Source organism: Rana temporaria, chromosome 8 (assembly GCF_905171775.1).
Source record: "Rana temporaria chromosome 8, aRanTem1.1, whole genome shotgun sequence".
Lineage (NCBI taxonomy): Eukaryota > Metazoa > Chordata > Amphibia > Anura > Ranidae > Rana > Rana temporaria.
Window position 1 is genome coordinate 180,039,243 of NC_053496.1, and position 17,567 is coordinate 180,056,809.

Here is a 17,567-nt window from a genome sequence, read left to right on the forward strand (position 1 = left end):
TGCGGAACTACAAGTCCCATGAGGCATTGTAAAACTCTGACATTCACAGACATGACTGGGCATGATGGAATTTGTAGTTCTTGAACAACTGGAGGGCCGTAGTCTGAGGACCTCTGATCTAGTGTCACGATTCCCCATTTCTTACCCCATAATTGCCGACTTGTTGCTCCATGTATTATCATGGTTGCCCATTTGATGCTCGTTCTATTGTCGTGATTACCCATTTATTGCTCCATGTATTGTCATGATTGCTTCTTGTAGTGTCATAATTGCCCATTTGTTTCCCCATGTATTGTCACGATTGCCAACTTGTTGCTCCATGTATTGTCACGGTTTCCCATTTGATGCTCCTTCTATTGTCACGATTACCCATTTGTTGCGCCATGTATTGTTACGATTGCCCATTTGTTTCCCCATGTATTGACATGATTGCCTATTTGTTGCGCCATGTATTGTCATGATTCCCCATTTCTTACTCCATGTATTGTCATAATTACCGATTTGTTGCTCCGTGTATTGTCATGGTTGCCCATTTGTTGCGCCATGTATTATCATGATTGCCCCTTTGTTCCTCTTGTGTCATAATTGCCCATTTGTTTCCCCATGTATTGTCACGGTTTCCCATTTGATGCTTCTTCTATTGTTACGATTGCCCATTTGTTTCCCCATGTATTGTCATAATTACTGATTTGTTGCTCCATGTATTGTAATGGTTGCCCATTTGATGCTCATTCTATGGTCATGATTACCGATTTGTTGCTCCATGTATTGACATGATTACCGATTTGTTGCTCCATGTATTGACATGATTGCCCCTTTGTTGCTCCATGTATTGTCATGATTACCCCTTTGTTGCTCCATGTATTGTCATGATTGCCCCTTTGTTTCCCCATGTATTGTCACGATTGCCAACTTGTTGCTCCATGTATTGTCAAGGTTGCCCATTTGATGCTCCTTCTATTGTCATGATTGCCCATTTGTTTCCCCATGTATTGTCATGTTGCCCATTTGTTGCTCCATGTATTGTCATAATTACCGATTTGTTGCTCCATGTATTGTCATGGTTGCCCATTTGATGCTCCTTGTAGTGTCATAATTGCCCATTTGTTTCCCCATGTATTGTCATGGTTGCCCATTTGTTGCTCCTTGTAGTGTCATGATTTTCCATTAGTTGCTCCATGTATTAACATGGTTGTCCTATTGATGCTCCTTCTATTGTCATGATTACCCATTTGTTGCTCCATGTAGTGTCATTATTGCCCTCTTGTCACTCAGTGTATTGTCATGCCCATTTGTTGCCCCATGTAGTGTAATTATTGCCCTCTTGTCGCTCAGTGTATTGTCATGATTGCCCATTTGTTGCCCCCATGTATTAGCACTGTTGCCCATTTGTTGCTCCATGTATTGCCACGATATCCACGATGTTATCCACCCCATCACAATTTCCTGCGTTTTGCCCACATATTGATCCACAGTACCGTCTGTGCAAGTATTGGAGTAGCTGAGTGCTATTTTATATAAGGAAAGTAATACTATAACTGAATACTTGTAGCATGTGGAGTGCATCACCCCCCCCCCCCTGATCATCTGAGGCTCATGGGGTTGCAAAAGTTCCCTGGTGTACTTAGATCTCTAGAATTTATAGGTCCATGTATTTACCATGCTTGTTACAAGGGGCTCCCACTCTACCTGCTCTGCAGCCCCATGTGAGTTTTCTGGTGTTTCACAAGGACTGATCTCTGAGTGAAACATTTCCCGCACTCTGAACATGAATAAGGACGCTTACCCGTATGACCTCGCTGGTGTCTAAGGAGGTTTCCTTTCTGAGCGAAACATTTCCCGCACTCTGTACATAAAAACGGCTGTTCACCCGTGTGACATCTCTGGTGTTTATTTAGGCTTCCCTTTTCAGCAAAACATTTCCCGCACTCTGAACACGAATAGGGACGCTCGCCAGTGTGACTTCTCTGGTGTTTGATTAGGCTTCCTTTCTCTGTGAAGTATTTCCCACACTCTGGACATGAAAAGGGACACTCGCCGGTGTGAATTTTCTGATGTTTAAGAAGGTCTTTTTTCTTAATAAAACATTTCTCACACTCTGAACATGAAAACGGACGCTCGCCCTTGTGAAGTTTCTGGTGCGCAAGAAGGTTTCCTTTCTCAGTGAAACCTTTCCCGCACTCTGAACATGAATAGGGACGTACACCTGTGTGACACACCTGGTGTTTAAGAAGGCCTCCTTTCTGAACAAAACTTTTCCCGCACTCTGAGCATGAATAGGGACGCTCACCCGTGTGAAGCTTCTGGTGTGTAACAAGGGTTCCTTTGCCAATGAAGCATTTGCCACACTCTGGACATGAATAGGGACGATCACCAGTGTGAATTTTCTGGTGTGTAGCAAGCCTTTTTTTCTCAGTGAAACATTTCCCACACTCTGAACATGGATAGGAAGGCTCAGCCGTGTGAATTTTCTGGTGCCTAAGAAGGTCTCCCCTCTGAACGAAACACTTCCCGCACTCTGAACACGGATATGGACGCTCCCCTGTGTGAATTCTCTGGTGCACGATAAGTAATTTTTTCTTCGTGAAAGATTTCCCGCACTCTGAACACACATAGGGGCGCTCACCCGTGTGAATTCTATGATGTACACGAAGGGTGTCTTTCTGCGTGAAACATTTCCCGCACTCCTGGCACGAATAAGGACGCTCACCCGTGTGAGTTCTCTGGTGTTTAAGAAGGTCTCTTCGCCTAAGAAAACATTTCCCGCACTCCGGACACATAAAAGGGCGCTCAGTTGTATGAATTTTCTGGTGCCTAAGAAAGCCTTCTCTGAGAACGAAACTTTTCCCACACTCTAGACATGAATAGGGATGCTCGCCCATGTGACTTCTACGATGTCTAAGAAGTGACCTGTTTTTAGTGAAGGTTTTCCCACACACCGAACAGGAAAAGATCTCTTCTGTGTGAACTCCTTCTTGGGTTAGGGGAGATTGCTCAGGAACTGAGGGCTCCGTTCCTTGAGATATCGGAGGTGTATCTGGAGCTACAGCATGTGATCTATCAGAAGGCTCCCTGAGATCAGAGGGATCCACCAGGCTCTGTGTATTCTGAGCAATGACATCTTCTCCTGGAAGGCCTTGTGTTAGGCCACCGGAGTTTGCATTAGAATCTGGAGATAAAAAAAGATGTCCCTCTGAGGTATTCCAGACATAACGTCCACCTGCTGGAAAAAAAGATGAAACATTTTTAGAAGAATTCTTCATACCTTACGTTTGGAAAACAAAGGCGCTGACCTACCACTAAATGGTTTTACGGCGCTCCACCATGGAACTGGGTGAAATGAGAACATAAAATGTACCTTCAGCAAGGACTTCTTATATTCATTCTTAAAGCGGTAGTTCACCCTCAGTGTCAACATTGTACCATAAAATCAGGCATTGTAGCGCGAGCTACAGTATGCCTGTCTCGAATTTTTTATCCCCGTACTCATAGTGTACTGGTACATTATAGATTCCGACTCCCGCGGGGAATGGGCGTGCCTATGGAGAGGGAGGATGATTGACGGCCGGCTCTGGCACGTCACGCTCCCCGAAGACAGCCGGAGTAGGTCTCGGCTCTTCACGGCGCCTGCGCACAGGCTATGCGCAGGCGCCGTGAAGAGCCAAGCCTATTTCGGCTATTTCCGGAGAAGCGTGACGCGCCAGAGCCGGCCGTCAATCACCTTCCGTCTGGATTGGAACGCCCATTCCCCGTGGGCAGTCGGAATCGTCTATGTACGATTACACAGTGAGTACGGGGATAAAAAATTCGAGACAGGCATACTGTAGCTCGCGCTACAATGCCTGATTTTATGCTAGAAGGAAAAAATAAAATAAAAATTCTTGTTTATAGGGTGAACCCCCGCTTTAATTCTTGTATATGCTAATGGTATGTATAATACATTGTAATATCGCCATCTAGTGGCTCTTTACATACTCAGTATTTGTGAATAATTTACTGAAGGTAGATAGATTGTTGCTTAAAAGCCACCGTAGCTTCCCACTGGTCTATACCATGAGGTGTGAGAGACAGCCCCCAGTATCCATCCTCCCTTCTCACCATGCATCTGCTCCAGAGGAATCCTCACCTATTCAGCTGCAATTCTAATGGCAGCCTTATGGAAACATCGCTGGTACGTTCATATTCCTTCCCCTAGTTAGACTAGTGTGTTAGGACTGTTTATTTTGTATACTGATTGTATGTATCTTTTTACTCTAACTTCCCTGTAATAAAAAGTGAACAAAAGGACCTTGCCTCAATGAGTTAAGGGAGGAGAGTTAGCTGTCTGTCTAATTATACCTCAGCCGCGTATAATGAGGGCAGAACTTAAAACATGAAATTCAAACCAGAAAAAGGAGAGAATGTAATAAAACCATACAGGATAACAGTGTGTGTGTTTTGGTGAAGAATAGAGGTGGACCTTCCGCCACCAAATTTCTTAGAAACGGGACATTAGAGATGGACTTTCCTCCACCTCATTTCTTGTAAATAGGACATTAGAGATGGACCTTCCTTCACCTAATTTCTCAGGACATTAGAGATGGACCTTCCTTCACCTCATTTCTCAGGACATTAGAGATGGACCTTCTTCCACCTAATTTCTTAGAAACAGGATATTAGAGATGGACCTTCTTCTACCTCATTTCTTGGAAACAGAATATTAGATATAGACCTTCTACCTCCTCATTTCTTGGAAACAGAACATTAGAGATGGACCTTCTTCCACCTCATTTCTTGGAAACAGAATATTAGAGATGGACCTTCCTACACCTCATTTCTTGGAAACAGAACATTAGAGATGGACCTTCTACCTCATTTACTGGAAACAGGACATTAGAGATGCACACTCCTCCGCCTCATTTGTTGTAAACAGGACATTAGAGATGGGCCTTCTTCCACCTCATTTCTTGTAAACAGAACATTAGAGATGGACCTTCTTCCACCTCATTTCTTGGAAACGGGACAGTAGAAATGGACCTTCCTACACCTCATTTCTTGGAAACAGAATAGAGATGGACCTTCCTACACCTCATTTCTTGGAAACAGAACATTAGAGATGGACCTTCTACCTCATTTATTGGAAACAGGACATTAGAGATGGACACTCCTCCGCCTCATTTGTTGTAAACTGGATATTAGAGATGGACCTTCTTCCACCTAATTTATTGGAAATGGGACATTAGAGATGGACCTTCATACACCTAATTTCTTGGAAATGGGACATTAGAGATGGACCTTCCTCCACCTGATTTCTTAGGACATTAGAAATGGACTTTCCTCCACCTTATTTCTCATGATATTAGAGATGGACCTTCCTACACCTAAATTTCTTGCAAACAAGACACTGGAGGTGAAACTTTATCCACCTCATTTCTTACCACCTTATTTCTTGGAAACAGGACATTAGAGATGGACCTTCCTACACCTCATTTCTTGGAAACATATATATGTGTTTCCATTTCTTGGAAACAGGACATTAGAGTTGGAACTTTATCCACCTAATTTCTTGGAAACAGAACATTAGATGTAGACCTTCTACCACCTAATTTCTTGGAAGCGATGACATTAGAGATGGACCTTCCTCCACCTCATTTCTTGTAAATAGGACATTAGAAATGGACCTTCCTCCACCTCATTTCTTGGAAACAGGATGAGATTAGAGATGGATCTTCCACCACATAATTTCTTAGAAACAGGGCATTAAAGATGGACCTTCCTCCATCTCATTTGGAAACATGACAACAGAGATGGACATTTCCTATGGTGTAAAATTTCCGCCAGAAAAAGTCAGGTGTGAGCTTTTCGTTGGAAAATCCGACCATGTGTAGGCTCCATCTGACTTTTGCTGTCGGAATTTCCGCCAGCAAAAGATTGAGAGCAGGTTCTTAATTTTTACAACAGTAAAAATTCCAATCAGAAATTCAGATCATCTGTATCAATTCCGACGCGCAAAATTCCGATGCATGCTCGGAAACAATTCAACGCATGCTCGGAAGCGTTGAACTTTAATTTTCTCGTCTCGCCGTAGTGTTGTACGTCACCGCGTTCTTGGCGGTCGAAAGCTCCGAGTACTTTTGTGTGACCGTCTGTATGCCAAGCCAAGTTTGAGCGGAATCCCGTCGGAAAAACCATCCAAAGTTTTTCCGATGGTGTGTACGCGGCATTACACAGTTATGGGCAGCTTACTAGTTTGGTGATCTGGTTCCATGCTTGAGATTCACCAAAAGGGCCACAGAGGGGATGGATGTTAGGCCCATGTGAATGGAAAGAACTGGCTGTGAGCTTTAACTTAAAGAGGTTGTAAAAAGGTAATTGTTTTCCTAAATACCTTCCTTTACCTTAGTGCAGTCCTCCTTCACTTACCTCATCCTTCCATTTTGCTTTTATATGTCCTTATTTCTTCTGAGAAATCCTCACTTCCTGTTCTTCTGTCTAACTCCACACTGTAATGCAAGGCTTTCTCCCTGGTGTGGAGTGTCGTGCTCGCCCCTTCCTTGGACTACAGGAGAGTCAGGACACCCACTAACACACAGCTCCTTTTTCTACCTGCAACGTAGAGAGCGTCCTGACTGCTGTGATCAGCAATGACATTCGTCATTTTAAATATCTAGTGTCTCGTTTATTGCCTCGTTTTTCTTCTTCGTTCTCTTGCTAGAATAAACCCGTTCTCTATTGCTGATGCTATTTAGACTGAGTTGTCCCATATTGAAATGTTACATTTTTTGCTTGTGATTTTAGTTTTTGTAAATATTTGCTAGCCAGATGTCCCAACTTTTTTATTGTCCTCCACATGTATATATTTTTGTTCTTTTTAGTTAATGTTGATCTTATATATTTTTTTTTTTGTGCAAGTTATGTCAACATTGGCCCAGATTCAGAGATCAATTGCACCTGCGTAACCATAGTTACGCAGCGCAATTGCTGACTTGCTCCGGCGTTACGAATGCTCCTGATTCAGGAACATCGTAACGCAGACTGCAGCCTAAAATCTGCGTGGCATAAGGCTCTTATGCCACGCAGATTTTAGGCTGCATTCTTGCGATGACCGCTAGGGGGCGCTCCCATTGTGCTCAGTGTATAGTATGCAAATTGCATACCAACACCGATTCACAATGTTGCGCGGGCCCTGCGTACGCAAGTTACGGAGTTTCCGTACGGCGTCTTTAGCATAAGGCTGCCCCTTCTAATAGTAGGGGCAGCCAATGCTAAAGTATACCCGTCGTTCCCGCGTCGTGAAATTTGAATTTCACGTCGTTTGCGTAAGTGATTCGTGAATGGCGCTGGACGCCATTCACGTTCACTTGGAAGCAAATGACATCCTTGCGACGTCATTTGCTGAAATGCACGTCGGGAAAGTTTCCCGACGGAGCATGCGCTCTACGCTCGGCGCGGGAGCGCGCCTAATTTAAATGATTCCCGCCCCCTACGGGATCATTTACATTAGGCGCCCTTACGCAGGGCAATTTTAAAGAGCGCACACGTAATTTACGGAGCACCTGCTCCGTGAATCGCGCGCAGCGCAGTAAATTTGCGGGGGGCGCAGGGCAAAAACACTGCCCTGTGCCTCCGTAAAAAAGGGGCAAATTCTACCTGGATCTGGGCCACTGTGATTTTTTTTTTTCTGCTATATTTTTTTTTTTTTTTTGCAAGTTATGTCAACATTGTGATTTTTTTTTTACTTGCAAAATTGTTTTTATTTCTTTTGTTGCCAAGTTATGTCAACATATTTTTTTTTGTTGGTGATTTTACTTTTTTATTTTTTAGGGTTTACCAAGTTGGCACACCAAATGTCCCCCCCCAACGAGGTTTGTGTGTCCTTTGTAAATGACACATTGTATTTTTAAAATGTTTGATGCCTAATCACCACCGTATGAAACACAATAGACAAGGTTTGAACGTAAAAAAAAAAGCCATTTATTTTGGCAAAACAACAAATTAGAAATAACCAGAACGGCAGCACTTGATCAGAACTGGAAGGCAGGGAATCACTTTTTCGTCTTTCCAGCCTTCCTTCCAGCGGAACTTCTAAGGTCCCGTCCACGGCCCCGTGCAGGTGGGGATGATGGGGCAGCAGGAGGATGAAGTAGATGTGGAGCAGGCCGGGCCGGGTCACTTAGATCAGTGTCCCTGGTCAGCAGGTCCCTATGCATCCACCAAAGGACCTTATTAATCAGGTCCTTTGCCAGGACCCTTTGCTCCTCCCCCCCTTGGTTAAGTTCATGAGCAAGGGAGGCGCTGAAGGCTTCAGTGGGGTTGAGGGGGGCCCTCATTATAGCACGTGCCTCCCTGATCATTTGAAGGCTCTCCTCCTCCACCTGCCTCATGCGCTTCCATAGGCCTGGTCGCCTCATCTGGAAGGGAGGAACCTGGCGGATGGTGCTGAGCCTGGGGACCTGCTGAACTCCACTGAGCCCGGCCTCCTCCTGGCTGCCATTCACCCCTTCCGCCTGGCTGACGTGTTCCTCAGGAGCTGCCACCTCCTGGCTCGTCTCTTCTTCCTGTGTATAAAAAAAAGGGACATGTTGTAATATTTTGCACAATCAATCACACACATTTTCATGCTCTAGACCAGGGGTCTCCAAACTGCGGCCCGAGGGCCAGATGTGGCCCTTTGCTAGCCTTTATCTGGCCCTTGGTGCTTTATTCCTCCCACTGATATGAGGCACTATTCTTCCCACTGACGCCAACAAGGGGGCACTATTTCTTTCACCGATACCAATGACGGGACACAATTACTCCTACTAGTGGGGGCACTACTCCTTATCCTACTGACTGCAAACTCTGAGGCCACAGTTACTCTCACCAATGCTGGGCCCGGGGAATTTTTTACCCCCGCTGGCCACAATCCGGCCCTCCTAAAGTCTGAAGGACAATAAACTGGCCCTTGGTTTGAAAAGTTTGGAGACCCCTGCTCTAGACTGTTTTAGTTTTTCTTCATCTAACGTGAACAGACTCTCCTTCTGACCCCTGCAGTTGGCATCCCTGACACCTATTTTTAGGCCCATGACTTGTGTTTTTGTTTACAAGCTTGTTTTTTTGTTTACAACAGGGTTTGACAAATTTGCTTGGAATCTAGGAGCCAGCTAAAAAAGTTAGGAGCCAGAAAACGCGCCCCGTCCCGACGAGCTTGCGCGCAGAAGCGCATATGTAAACGGTGTTCAAACCACACATGTGAGGTATCGCCGCGATTGGTAGAGCGAGAGCAATAATTCTAGCCCTAGTCCTCCTCTGTAACTCAAAACATGCAACCTGTAGATTTTTTTAAACGTCGCCTATGAAGATTTTAAAGGGTAAGGCCTCGTACACACGACAGAGTTTCTCGGCAGAATTCAGCGAGAAACTCGGTCAGAGCCGGATTCTGCCGAGAAACTCTGTCGTGTGTACACTTTCGGCCCGATGGAGCCGCCGAGGAACTCGTCGAGAAAATAGAGAACATGTTCTCTATTTTCTCGTTGTTCTATGGGAGAACTCGGCCCGCCGAGCTCCTCGGCGGCTTCAGGGCTGAACTCGCCGAGGAACTCGACGTGTTTGGCACGTCGAGTTCCTCGGCTGTGTGTACGAGGCCTAAAAGTTTGTCGGCATTCCACGAGCGGACGCAATTTTGAAGCGTGACATGTTGGGTATGAATTTACTCGGCGTAACATTATCTTTCATAATATAAAAAAAAAATGGGGATAACTTTACTGTTGTCTTATTTTTTAATTAAAAAAAAAGTGTGCTTGTAAGACCGCTGCGCAAATACGGCGTGACAGAAAGTATTGCAACGATCGCCATTTTATTCTCTAGGGTGTTAGGATAAAAAATATATATAATGTTTGGGGGTTCTAATTAGAGGGAAGAAGATGGCAGTGAAAAATAGTGAAAAATGACATTAGAATTGCTGTTTAACTTGTAATGCTTAACTTGTAATACCAACGGCTCACCACCAGATGGCGCCAGCTCACCTTCCAAAGCCAAGTCGCCAGGACACCATTTCTAGTCGCCATGGCGACCTGGCGCCCGGGATTTGTCGAGCCCTGGTTTACAATATCAACTCAATAAACAAACAATAATTAGCAGCCAAGAAATATGTTGGAAACTACTATACCTCACTGTAGATGGCCAGATCTTGGTCCATGTCAGCCAGCCCCTCGGCGGACTCTGCAGGGGTGTGGTGATCCGTGGAAATTCCGCTGGAAGAAAGACTCGAAAGTGAGTCCCGGCCCTCCATTTGATCCCCCCAAAAAGCAAGCGCCTTGAAGTACCACAGCCTGGGCTCCTTTGGCTCACTTGCTGCTGCTCCTGATTTTTTTTTTTGTTGTTTGCGGTAGATTCTCCTGTACGTGCTCCTGAGGTTTGCCATTTTCTCCTTGACCATCGTGTCTGTGCAGTCTGGGACCCAAGTCTGGATGTATGATGCTATCTCCCTCAGTGCCGCCGTTCTTTGGTTTTGTTTGTGATAGGCAGGGTGCCTGGTATCCCAAAGGATGGTCATTTCCCGATATTTTTGTATTAAGCGCAGGGTGTTTTCCGGTTGATGCAATTGATCCATATTTTTTTTTTTTTCAAAAATGTCTAGAATAACAAAAAATAAATAAACAGAAAACACGATTTAAAAAAAAAAAAAAAAAAAAAAAAAGACTCAGCTTTGACATTGTCAGAATATGTGCCCAATCATTTTTGAGCTACTATACAAACACAGTGGGCCAGATTCATCAATAGATACGCCGTCGTATCTGTGAGATCCGACGGTCGGAGCTATGCGACTGATTGATAAGAATCAGTTCCGCATAGATCTCCCTTAGATCCGACTGGTGTAAGTGACTTACACCAGTCGGATCTTAGGCTGTAATCTCCCGCCGGCCGCTAGGTGTCGTCGCTATTTTTTACCCGTCGCATATGCAAATGAGGAAAACTGCCGATTCACGTCCGTACGCCCGCCCGTCGCTCGTTTTCTATGTCGTTTGCGTTCGGCTTTTTCCGGCGGATGGCTACCCTTGCTTCTTTGAGGGGTAGCTAATGTTAAGTATGGCCGACGTTCCCGCGCCGAGTTTTAATTTTTTTACGTCGTTTGCGTAACGCGATCGGGAATACCGATGGCCGCAATCGACGTACCCGCCGCAAACAATGACGTCCTAGCGACGTCATTTAGAGCATGCGTACTGGGCTTTTTCCCGGCGGCGCATGCGCAGTTAAATCGGCGCGGGAACGCGCCCGATTTGAATTGTACACTCCCCCTAGCCGCGGAATTTGCATTCCGCCGGGGGGAGTTACGATCCAACGGTGCAGTTTGCGAGGTAAGTGCTTTATGAATCATGCACTTGCCTCGCTAAATCGCACCGGCGGATCGCAAACCAGGTAGATCTAGCGCAGGGATATTCAATTAGCGGACCTCCAGCTGTTGCAAAACTACAAGTCCCATCATGCCTCTGCCTCTGGGTGTCAGGCTTGTGGCTGTCAGAGTCTTGCTATGCCTCATGGGACTTGTAGTTCTGCAACAGCTGGAGGTCCGCTAATTGCATATCCCTGATCTAGCGGATCTAAAGATCCGCTGAGCTACATGAATCCGGCCCAGTGTCTCCTGCTGCTAAAAAATGCTGGCCAGCTCCGCCCCATTGTTGTACAAAAAAAATGATTTTACATGCAGACCCTTTGGTTCCATTTCACTAAATACGTGGCATCTATAACCATCCACAATTATTATTAACCCCTTCCATACCGGGCTTTTATACCCACCTCCATACCGGGCCTATTCTGGCACTTCTCTCCTACATGTACAAATCAGCATTTTTTTTGCTAGAAAATTACGCAGAACCCCCAAACATTATATATGTTTTTTTAGCAGACACCCTAGGGAATAAAACGACGGTCATTGAAACGTTTTATCTTGCACGGTATTTGCGCAATAATTTTTCAAACGCCTTTTTTTTGGAAAAAAATTGTTTCACACATCAGACCAACGGACAATTCAGCCTTGTCCGCTGAAACGGTCCGTCGGACATGTTCGGTCGTGTGCACAAGGCCTTACAGTTACAAGCATGACTCCCACAGGCAGAGGCATGATGGGACTTGCAGTTTCGCAACAGCTGGAAGGCCACCAGTTTGGGACCCCTGATCTAAACCATTCCACTGTAGCTCTGGCTGTATGTTTAGGGTCGTTGTCTTGCTGGAAGGTGAACCTCCGCCCTAGTGTGAAAACTGTTTTTCTTCTAAGATTGTCCTGTATTTGTCTCCATCCATCTTCCCATCAACTCTAAACCAGCTTCTCTGTCCCTGCTGAAGAAAAGCATCCCCACCACATGATGCTGCCACCACCATGTTTCACGGTGGGGATGGTGTGTTCAGGATGATTTGCAGTGTTAGCTTTCCACCACACATAAGATTTTGCTTTTAGGCTAAAAACTTCAATTTTGGTCTCATTGGACCAGAGCACCTTCTTCCCCATGTTTGCTGTGTCCCCTCCCCCACATGGCTTCTCACAAACTGCAAACAGGACTTCTTATGTCTTTCTTCCATAAAGGGCAGATTTGTGGAGAGACCACTAATAGTTGTCCTGTGGACAGATTCTCCCCCCTGAGCTGTGGATCTCTGCAGCTCCTCCAGAGTTACCATGGACCTCTTGGCTGCTTCTCTGATGAATGCTCTCCTTGCCCGGCCCGGTCAGTTTAGGTGGACGGCCATGTCTTGGTAGGTTTGCAGTTGTGCCATACTCTTTCCATTTTCAGGTGCTGGATTGAAAAGAGCTTTGTGAGATGTTTAAAGCTAGGGATGTTTTTTTTTTTTTTTTTTTATAACCTAACCCTGCTTTATACTTATCCACAACTTTATCCCTAACCTGTCTGGTGTGTTCCTCGGCCTTCGTGATGCAGTTTGTTCTCTAACAAACCTCTGAGGGCTTCACGGAACAGCTATATTTATACCGAGATAAAAATTACACACAGGTGGACTCTATTTACTAATAAGGGTCTTCTGAAGGCAATTGGCTCCACTAGATTTTAATTAGGGGTATCAGAAGGGGGGTGAATACAAATCCACATTAAACTTTTCATGAAAACCATTCATCATTTTCCTTCCACTTCACAATTATGTGCCACTTTGTGTTGGTCTATCACATAAAAAAAACAATAACATGCATTACGTCTTTGGTTGTAACATGACAAAATGTGGAAAGTTTCAAGGGGTATGAATACTTTTTCAAGGCACTGTATAATACTGTACACTGTACTAATAACTAGATATGTGCATTCCCTTTCGTACGAAAATGTTCATTTTCGTACCCGCAGAATAATGTGTACATACGAAAAAATGAAAGCACCAAAATACGAAAACGACGGGATTACGAATGAGCCGCATAACGAACAACCGCAAATACGAACGAACGATCTGACGGAAATACGACAAAACGAAAACGGCAAAAGAACGAAAATTACATCTATAACAAAAGATTTGCATTCTGTATCCTGTTTGAATCCCCTCTCTGCTCGTATCCTCAGCCACATGTCCACATGACACCTACAACAAAAGATTTGCATTCTGTATCCTGTTTGAATCCCTTCTCTGTTCGCACCCTCAGTCGTATGCTCACATGACATCCACAACAAAAGACCCGCACTCTGCATTTTGAATTCCTTTTTTCTGTTCGTATTTTGGATTCAACAGAATGCAAATCTTTTGCCACAGATGTCACACGAACACACGACCAAAAACACCAAAAGAAAAAGGACCCAAAATACAGAATGCAAATCTTTTATTATAGATGTCATTTTAGTTTTTTTGAATCGGCAGTGAGTGAAGTTAGTAAAGCAGCTTCTCTTTTGTGCTGAGTAGTACAATAAAGCCAAATAAACTTTTCTGTGGATTTTCATCTGAAGGGAGATCAGTTGGCCAGACTTTTGAACCCAAAAATGGTTTTCTGATGGATTTTAAAAACAAACACATTTTCTGAGAACGAACAGAAAACGATTTCACGTTTTTATGTTTGTTGTTAAAAAAGTCTGACCAAGTGTATGGGGCTTAACAATCGTTAATATGGATGAGCCGCGTGTTGAAAGTGCTGTGAATCCCCCGATATATTTACGAAAGTACAAAATGACGAAAATCCTTTTTCTGTTCGTATCTTCAGTCGCATGCCCACATGACATCCACAACAAATTGTCATAGATGTCACACGAACACACGACCGAAAACACGAACAGAAAAAGGAATCCAAAACACAGAATGCAAATCATTGACGAAAATTCACGAAAATTATTGTCCAACAAGTAACGAACATGAATTAAGCAGAATAACGAACCATCCCGCATGTACGAAAATAAAACGGTAACGAAAATACGAAACGATCGGAATACGAAAAAATCGCGTCGTACGAAAAACGAACGGAAGCGAACCTACGTAAAGATACGAAACAGAACAAAAAAACCGAAAAAAAATTCTGTGCACATGTCTACTAATAACACTGGGAAAGGGTTAAGTTTGAGCCTAACACGTGTACTATGTGCTGCTTTTACTCACGGATCTGGCTGTTTTTTCTCCCTGCTTTTCAGGGAGGAGAAACGGTCAGATCGCTGATTTGTGGACAGAGCCCTGTGTGTTTGGACACAGCCAATCAGCAGGTTTCTGGCAAATTATTGACCTAAACCTGCTGACAAACCCGCGCCGCGTCCAATCACTGTGGCGGCCATTCTGAGCAAACTATTTTAATTTTGAACAGCTGTGCTCTTGCCGTCATGGACCCTATAAAAGCGTGTTTTTTAGCATAGACTCCATGCCCCTGATGACGTCATGTATGACGAAACTAGTAGGGCAGAGTTTATGTCCAGCGATACACCGCTACCTTGATCTGCAGATTTTTTATGCAAGAACCTTTTATCCACTTGTTACAATGTGTTGGACCTGTGGTCAATTGTAATGGCATTTTTTTTTTTTCAATAAAACCACCCTGGTTTTACGCTATGTGGCGACTTTTTGGCTTTTTTTTGCATAAACCTCCATGGGAAAGAGTGACAAACCAGCACCAGCGGGTGTGATGCTATCCTTCTCTACCTCTAGTGGATGAATCGTTCATGATGTGCGATTCCATGAGTGATTAGACTCCTATAATGTGGAGTCTAGCCATCTGGTAAGGGCACATATATTAGGTAGATTCACAAAGAGTTAGGCCGGCTTATCTACAGATAAGCCGACCTAACTCTGAATCTAAGCCGGCCTATGTTAAGTGTATTCTCAAACAGAGATACACTTAAACATACCCAAGATAGGCTGGCTTGCGCCATTCTATCTTAGGCTGCAATGTTTCTTTTGCCCGCTAGATGGCGCTGCCATTGCGGCTGGCATAGATTATGTAAATGAGGGGCTACGCCGATTCCCGACGATTTACGAGCGTACGCCGGGCCTACACCGTCAAGTTACGTCGTTTCCGTACGCGATAGGCCGCCTAAAGTTATTCCACCTATGAGGTGGAATAACAATGTTAAGTATGGCCGCCGTTCCCGCCGCTAGGTTTGAATTTTTTACGTCGTTTGCGCAAGTCGTCCACGAATCGGGATTTACGTCGTTTACGTACGCGTCGAAATCAATAGGCCCGTACGGCCTACTTAGCCGCAATGCGCACTGGGAAATGTAGTTGCCCGGCGCATGCGCAGTGTAAAAAACGTCAAAAACGTGAGGTCAAGCCTCATTTCAATAATACACGCCCCCCTCCCAGTCATTTGTATTAGGCGCGCTTACGCCTGCTCGTTTTAGGCTACGCCGCCTAAAATTTGAAGGCAAGTGGTTTGAGAATCACTTTTAACCGAAATAATTTAAGGCGGTGTAGCCCAAAAAGAGTAGGCTAGGCCGTCCTAATTTTAGGCGCCCGTACGTGAATCTACCCCCTTGTATCTATATGGTGGAAGAAGGGCTGTCTTAATGAAAGGGCAAACCTGGGAACTTCCCAGGGGCCCCAACTGCACGGGGGCCCCCTGCACTTTCCCCAAAGCAGCTGATCCTTGAGCCCACGCTGCCCCGAAATCGGGGGCCCCATGATGGCACTGAGAGTGATAGATACACTAGTGAGGCAGCCTGCCTCCTACCTACTTGATGTCTGTTTACCTGCACTGTCATCATTGTAGGGGCCCCAGAGCATTACTTTGCCCAAGGGCCCATGATGCTATTAAGACGGCCCTGGGTGGAAGGCGCACTTGGGTGTACGGTCGCTCACTATCCTTGGACACGTGTTGCAACAATTTATCACTTTATTTCTGTATGGGCTTATATGGAAATCCTATGGACTGGTTGTAACTTTATTTAATTTCACATGTTATATCACCATTTATTTAGTGCAGCAATTGTATTGTTTTATGTGCCCAATCACAGCAAGGGTCAGCAGGGGGCGCACGTACAAAACACTAGACGCTAGGCCGCGACCTACAGGGTACATGACCTAGCCTGGCTGAGCTGCCCGCCTGCAATACATGTATAAATTCAGTATATTATATCACAGTCAAAAGCCAGAAATATCTTGGGACACACTGCACAACACGTAAGCATTTTTACCAGGCCACATTGGAAGACGGAAAACTCTTGCAATAACAAAATCAAATCTGAATGGGACAAATCAGGTTGCGCACAATGAATTAATTTTGTTTACGGTGGGCCAGATTCAGGTACCGCTGCGTCCCGTTTTTGCCCTGCGCCCCCGCAAATTATCTGCGCTACGCTTCATTCACGAAGCAGTAGCCACGTAATTTGCGTCGGCGCTCCTCAAAAATGTCCGGCGTAAGGGCGCGTAATTTAAATGATCCCGTAGGGGGTGTGGATCATTTAAATTAGGCGCGTTCCCACGCCGAACGTAGTGCGCATGCTCCGTCGGGAAACTTTCCCGACGTGCATTGCGGCAAATGACGTCGCAAGGACGTAATTTGCTTCAAAGTCAACGTAAATGGCGTCCAGCGCCATTCACGATTCACTTACGCAAACGACGTTAAATTTAAACTTCGCAACGCGGGAACGACGGGTATACGTAGCATTGGCTGCCCCTGCTAATAGCAGGAGCAGCCTTACGCGAAACCCGACGAACGGAAACGACGTAAACTGCGTACGCAGGGCTCGCGTAGGGTAGTAAATCGGCGTTAGTATGCAATTTGCATACTATACGCTGACCACTACAGGAACGCCCCCTAGCGGCCAACGTAAGAATGCAGCCTACGATATGACTGGCATAAGAGCCTTATGCTAGTCATATCTTAGGCTGCAGTCGGCGTAACGAGGTTCCTGAATCAGGAGCATTCAAAACGCCGGCGCAAGTAAGCAATTGCGCTGCGTAACTATGGTTACGCAGACGCAATTGCTACCTGAATCTGGGCCTATATTTTTATATAGGGGTCAAGAAGATTAGACCGTCGCACAACCTGTGCGTTGAACGCCTGAAGGATTGAGTCCTCCAAAACTTAGTCATTTCACGCCGATGCCATAAACTAGAACATGGCTAATGCCACAAGTATAGAGGGTACTGCGTTACATTTTTGTGTACGTTTTTTTCCCATCAAAAAAATTTCAACATTTGATCTTGG

At 45.0% G+C, this 17,567-nt stretch overlaps 1 protein-coding gene across 1 annotated transcript in view; it reads right to left on the bottom strand.

Moving 5' to 3' along the window:
* Positions 1–263: 263 nt before the first annotated feature.
* The window catches only part of LOC120910200 (zinc finger protein 585A-like), a 51,552-nt gene continuing 34,248 nt past the window's right edge, over positions 264–17,567 (bottom strand). Inside the window, exon 4 of the mRNA XM_040322081.1 lies at positions 264–2,740. Coding sequence (XP_040178015.1) covers positions 1,686–2,740 — 1,055 coding nt within the window. The 3' untranslated portion in view covers positions 264–1,685. The remainder of the gene's footprint in view (positions 2,741–17,567) is intronic.